General features: G+C 35.3%; 1 protein-coding gene across 1 annotated transcript in view; it reads right to left on the reverse strand.

Moving 5' to 3' along the window:
• The window catches only part of LOC105626585 (gamma-sarcoglycan-like), a 66,850-nt gene extending 60,898 nt beyond the window's left edge, over window positions 1-5,952 (reverse strand). Inside the window, exon 1 of the mRNA XM_012207879.1 lies at window positions 5,843-5,952. Coding sequence (XP_012063269.1) covers window positions 5,843-5,952 — 110 coding nt within the window. The remainder of the gene's footprint in view (window positions 1-5,842) is intronic.
• Between the last annotated feature and the right edge of the window lie 1,305 nt (window positions 5,953-7,257).

The raw sequence follows: 7,257 nt of genomic DNA on the forward strand, positions 1-7,257 counted from the left end.
TATATATATATATAATATATACAAATAATACCTAAAACGTTTCTATTACAAATATTTAATAAATTAAATGTAAATTTAAAAAGATATTCTAGATGTTTTTCACATATTCTATTTATATGATTTCAATATTTTATATTCTGTATTAAATATTTATGAATAGACTAGGTATTTGAAGTTATATAAATAGAATACGTCTCGTATTTTTTATTTATGATTTTTTTATTTATAACAAATACAAAATGTAAAATCTCTTTATTTCTAATAAAACGGACTCTACACTTTAGTGTAGTTATTATTAAATATAGTTATTTCTTGGAAGTATTTTTATATATACTAAAAGAGGAAAAGATAATTCAAAGGAAGGATAAAGTAGCTCTCGAAGGTGCGAAATGATGCTTAAAATAATATCATGGTATTTTCTTTCAATCTGATCGACCGATTTAAGGTATCTACAGATAGATACTCGGCTTTGGAGAGGGATTCAAGGACCGATCCTTGGTTACCTGAACCAACGAGTAGCACAGATAAGAGCGCGCGCGCGCGTGCAAACTCATTAATTTCCGTCCGTCCATCCATCGATCGCGAATTGAAAAACACCACTTGATAACGAGATGATAATCCCGTTATTACAACAAAAGCCTGGTAATGATTATCGTCTCGTCCGTCGGCCGTCGTATCAACGATGATCCGTTAATGCTCGACGAGTGGCATTTGTAAATTTTCTAGTTATTATTACGCGGCCCATTGTCATTAATATTTCGTTATTAATTACGTGCGCGCGCGTATAATTGGCACTGCGGCATTAATTAACCCGCTAACATCCCTGTGCGTATTTCTTGCGAAAATCTGATTAACTTGATCTCATTGCAAGGATCTACCCACTGCGGCACATCACTTATTTTTGACACCGATTTCCAACCGAATGAGGATGAAAAATCATCGGACCGATACCAAAACGGACGTATGGCTCGAACCAATTAAAAGTTCGTGGCGTCGGCAGCCAATTACGTACATTGGCGTGGAGCGACTATAACTTTGAAAGAGTCGAGTGGTCGCTAGGCGTATTTTCTCATCTGCAAATTCTCTCGCGATGTGTTAACTTTAGCATCGCTAAATTTGAGCAACATTTGGCCGTTTTCATATATATATAAAACCGGTTTTAAAAAGAAAAAAACTGATAAAATATTTTATTTTTACTATTTCATAAAAGATAAAAACAATTTTTTAATTTTTAAATAACTTTTATCTTCTTTTATGAAATTATAATATAGATGACACGCAATCATATTCAATCGCGTGTTCTGAGAGATTCAATATTCGAATTCAATTCAAATCGCTCGAAAGTGATATGATATTCACATCATATTTGTACTCTCATATCTATACGACAGATAAAAATCTCGTGATACACAGGGTTTACAAGGTGTGAGAAAATTGTGCAGCACTTAAGGGATTATCCGTCAGCCGCGTGCGAGGGTACGAGTGACTGGGATTATCGGGAAATCGCATCGTGTGCGCTGTCATAAAATAAGCGTCAGCGGATTGAATACAAACGAGAGATTTATATATAACGAACAGACATAAGCGCTGACGGCGTGCGACGCCTTTGGCCGCAATACCGCAATATGGCCCGCGAATTTGACACGCTCGCACCTTGTGACTCGCGGATGGTTGTTGCACTAGTTGGCATTTCACGCCTCGCACATTTCAAGCTTCCCCCCTTTCCCCTCTCTCTCGTCAGAATGTAGGTATAAGCGCGTAGATATGAACGCGGTTGATGCAAAGTTACGGACGATTCACACGCCCCCGCGAATGTGGAGGTTTGATAACGCGGCGGGTAGGTAAGTAAATATGCCTAAACAGCCCCGACCGAGCAACACCACGATTGTTAAATTATAATAACTTGCAATCAAAAATCAGAGAGAAACCAAATATCCTCGCAAACCAAATATTTCTGCCTTTAATTGTCTATATTATAAAGATATTATGAAGATTCAAAAATCTTTCCACGACAAATAATTTCACTATTCGACAAAGAAACATTTTTTATTCTCTCTGAAGTACAATAGTACATTTTCCTAAGATTTTTCGAATTAATTGAAATAAAATAGCATTTTTGACCATTTTTAACATTTTTTTATAGTAAAATAAAACTTTGTTGCTAAATAAAGTCTACCGCTCATAAAACTCAAGAACTTTTAAATGAATTTTATTTCATGATCATATAATTTATTTTTATCAAATTGGCTGTTTGAATCTTAAAATTTCTATATAATTATTGTTTAATAAACTTCGAAATGTTATAGTAGGTATATATTCCAAAGATTTATTCGCATTGAACGCCGTCCTCAGAATTTGTGTAACACATAAGGATTTTAGTAAATTAGATGTTTTTTGTTTACTTCGTTACTTTCCCAATTTACTAAAAATCCTGATATGCAAATTCTAACGATGGAATTGTGTTCAGCGCGAAAAAATATTCGGTGTGTATATTGTACTGTGGCACTTTATAGTACAATTATATTTATAGTTACAATATAAAGAAAAAGAAAAATAATTTTTGTTGAGAACTTTGTTTAATTATATATATTAATTATATATACAGAAAGTTTAAAATTCGACCAGTCATAACTTGAAAATAAATCATACAATCATAAACTAAAATTTATTTAAAAGTTCTTTTGTATTTTTATAATTGTATTTTTAGACATCCTAGACTTTATTTAGAAATAATATTTTGTTTCATCGTAAAAAAATGTTGAAAATGGTCAAAAGCGCCACTTTTTATCCATTTCATTTTAATCACTTTAATGTATTCAAAATCTTGCTACATTAATTTTACCAACAACACATTTAACACGAAAAAAATCTTACAGAAATATACTATCGCACTTTGGACAAAATTTAGTTATTGAACAGTGTTATTAAACATTTTTTCTCGTTTATTCCGTTGCTCGTTTCCATGAGAAATATTCTTGCGCAAATATCGGAGATTTTAAAGCTCGCCCTATATTGAGAGAGAATACGTTAGCGATCGATCAATTAACTCCATCGCATCGAATTTATGTATAAAAACGAAGAAACGAACGAGAGATTTTCGTGCGAAAAAGCTGGTAGAGACAAGAATTGCAGAGTCTTGTAAGGTTCTTCTATTCATTCATTTATCACCTGGTCGACGACGTAATAGACGATTGCGAACTACCGCTGTGGTATTTTATCGCATACCTGATAACAGTGGTTTCTTTCTCCTTAAATTTGAACGTAAAAGTTTTACTATCCTCCTCAATACGACGAACTTGAACAATATTGATTCTTCAGCTCTTACGGCCACAAGCGCCATTAACGACGTCGTCTATGATCTATAAAAGCCACTCCGTCAAATGTCAATCCAATTCAAAATTATAAATCACATATTCTGAAAGACATTATCTTGAACCTATATGGAGAGATACTCGTCATACAGAATTCTATCAATATGCCCCGCATAATTTACTTCCCAGTGAATTAATAGATACGATTATCTCTCTTTTCCTCTCTTATTCGCTATCACTTAAATTTTATAGAATCTGAGAACAAAAAGTAAATTATAACGATATGTTTATCTTTTTATTGCCATTCGATGAACATTGCTTTTTTTAGTTTCTTTTTCAGTATCATTCCATACTTTTATTAATCAAAAAATTGACGCTAATATCAATTGGCGGAAACTGGTAACCATAAAAAAGTGCGATATATTCATCATTGATATGCACGTTATCCGTTATCTCCGCGCCCCTCATCCAAGCCAATTAATTGGAACACATTGTACCTGGGAATCGCAGGTGTAATGAAAGATAATCGTTCCCGTTTGCTCCGGCTTCCGTCGAAGTTACATTACCGCCGACACGAAACGCTCCGATTCTCCATTAAAAGTATCGCAATCGAGCGGGGAAATAGCGCCGTCGCTCGTAACGCAAGATGGATGCGCATTTCAGTCGAACGAGGCAGATTTAATGTGTTAGCTCGATTTCGAATTGGATCAATTCTAGCATCACATAATATGGCGATGGAAAAAAGCGCGTCGCACGTGCGACAGGCTGTCAATTGATTTTAGATCTTGCCGACTGATTGTTCATTCGGCTGGCTAACTTTTTCGACCGGTACATAATAAAAAAAAGGAAAAATTGCATGCCAGACGCATGAATATTCGGCAATTGCCATGCTTCTCCTCTTCGTACGAAATAAATTGAATTCGGCCGCGGTAAATTTTATAGTGGACAGTTCTTTAAAAATTTGTATATCTTATATATCATTTAACAAATTTCTCGATACAATATATATAATATATTCTTAATATGTAATATCCTTAACACTTTCAAATATTTTATTGCTTTAAAAACTATTTTATCATTAATAGAATAAAATCTTCGTATATACATATAAATATAGACAAAATTGATTTAAATTAAAATACACCGCTTTTTTAGAATCAAGAAAAAATCGGAGGATATAAACGCATTAAATTCGTACGAGGACATTTTTAACGTGATAGAATACTTTTCGGAATTTGATGAATTTAATGAATTTCGACTCGAATGTAGAGCGTGCATGTCGAGCCGGCGCAGCGGATGGTGGTGCAAAACGATACTAGGATACCGCATTTTTAGAACAGCCGAAGGAATGGGTATCACAGTTACGAGACGTGAATATACCGGCCATCACAAGGTATCGATATAGCGGATGAGATTTCCTTAGTCCGGTAAAATCCTTCCTACCTACACTAACAAAACGTGCGCGAAAGTGGTGTTACTGTTTCTATCCACCGTTTTTATGGAACACCATAAATTTCGATTTCGGGGATTGAATATTTTCATATTATTTAATATTTTCATGTTTATAATATTATTGTGATTATTCTTGAGTTATTTAATAATTGTATTTAAAAAAGATTTTTAAAAATCGTCGCCTGATTTATATTCCGTATTAAATTTTACTATCGTCGAGAGCAGACTGTTCCAGCGATCGGTTGCCGTTTAAACGTTGTTAAATAAATGATGGATCGTTTAATCACGTAAGTTTCGCGATCGTTCTGATATTTAATAACGTCGTTTGGAAGAATGATCGCATCCTGTAATCACCGTCAGGATTAACGATAGCGACTGCGGCCCGCATTAGAAGTCGATCTGTGCCACGTCAGGCCACCATCTCATCTCGCGTCATATGTCTTAGTTTTCGTTTTTGCAAAGCATATTTTGCACGACGTCGACCTGGCAATGTCTCAAGTATCGCAAGAATTCGCCCAGCAGTTTTAGTGTTGACTCCGTGCGCAACTTACGAACGATACGCGTCACAAATCGTATATTGGACGGTCGAGGAAAGAGGACTCTGAAATTTATCTTTCGCTGTCGGACTCTTGGCGCGATTCACTTGCATTCGGAATTACGTCAAACAGTCTTAGCAATGTCCTATACTTGCCATATATTTCGCGGTTAATTACTAAACCTAGAGAAACGATGCGGAAAATTTGTTATATCCGATACATTAATTCTTGCTCTTTTTCTATTTATGATTCGAGATAATTACGGATTAATCATCAATTTCTATGCATCTGGCGTTTTGTAAATATGTGTCCGGGAAAATTACGGAATTAGTAATTTGAAAAGCACGAATCACTCTTTCTAAAGGCATTTTGATTATCGTGATAGTAAAATCTACCGTCCGCGTCGCCGAGACCAGTTCGCATTTTTATCCAAGTGCCTGTTTCCCTCGGTAATAACCTCGCTGGAGTTGCATTTGTTATTTCTTCGGCTTTGTTGCGCGGTTGCAATGCGCGCCCGACGGCGCGCGGTTTGTTTTCACTCACCTCAGTCTGCCGTGCTCCGTGTGCGGCGATTCCTCTGGCGATTTGTAACTGTTTCCGGTCTGCAACAAAGAATGAGACGCGTAATGAAGACCCCGATTCTCGCGGTCCATAACTAGCAAGGAAAAGGGAGCAAAAGAATCTTGTAAATTTTATCCGCGTATTCTCCTACACAACAATAACTGCGGACTGGAAATGCAGAATTGTGGCGACGTAAAAAGAAAGATTCATTTAAACGAACCAAAAGGAGATTCTACGTAAAATATATTATGCAATCATAAAGATAGGATGAAAAAAATAGCTTATAAACGGTTAAAAGTATACACATTTTTTCATTGTCTTTTGACGTTTTGAATTAAGAATAAAAAAATTGTCATTAAATTGTCTTTAAATAAATAAATGAGGTAACCTAGAGCTTTATTAGATATTTAGTTTTTTTCGATCTTGTTCAGGATAAGAAAAATGAAAAGCTTATAAATCTTAAAGTTTATTATTTTTACAATGTATCTTATAACTAAAATTTAACTTATACTAGTAAAAAATATGATTATAAGTAAAAAGATAGAATAATCTTAGACACTCTCGAAACTGAGAAAAAATAATAGAATAAAATTATTGAAAATGTGGCGCAGTAAACAGAGTGTAAAATTATTTACAATAATAAGTCTAATTTCACTTAATAATAATGTTCGAACGTTTCAACTCACTTTAGAATCTTTCTCGGCGAAAAAATGGTCTTCGAATTTACAAGTTCCCTTTGCTATCAATCAATCACTTATAATTATAAAATTAAAATTTCTTGGAATTATTTTGAGCATCCCATCTACCAACTTGCATACCCTTAAATTACCTACATACTTAAAGGTTAAAATAATAGAAGAAACCTTTGAAGCTGTCTGCCTCCCAAGTCAAGTTTATATTATGTCAGACAGCTGTTGATACTCGAGAGATTAACCTCGATCAACCGGGCGGATCGTCGTTCATCGTGCTGACATCTCTGGATTCTCGGGTGTCCGGGTGCCATCTTATTGTATTTGCCACATATTCGTAAATGCGCGGCGCTTAATTCTGTCAGAACGACACCCAAGTCGACAAACAAGTCGTCGTCGTCATAGTCGTCGTTCGCAAAATAATATTCTTGGAAACGAAAGTTCCCTTCCCGTGAACACATGCGTCGACCGTTAATAAATCGGTCATGTGAAACAACGTTCGGTTATGACGACGGCAACGATGCCAAAATGTCAGGCAGGGCGAATTAATTCGCAAGCAACATATTGCGAGAGCGTGTAACAACTCGGACAACAAATGGAATCCAAGGGATTTCGAGAAAACGCATCGCGCGGCAACGTAATTAGAATTTATGTCGATTAAAACGCGGCAATGAAAGAAAAAAAGGCCATATCGATACACGAGAGACA

This window comes from Atta cephalotes (assembly GCF_000143395.1).
Source record: "Atta cephalotes unplaced genomic scaffold scaffold00005, whole genome shotgun sequence".
In the NCBI taxonomy this organism is placed as follows: domain Eukaryota; kingdom Metazoa; phylum Arthropoda; class Insecta; order Hymenoptera; family Formicidae; genus Atta; species Atta cephalotes.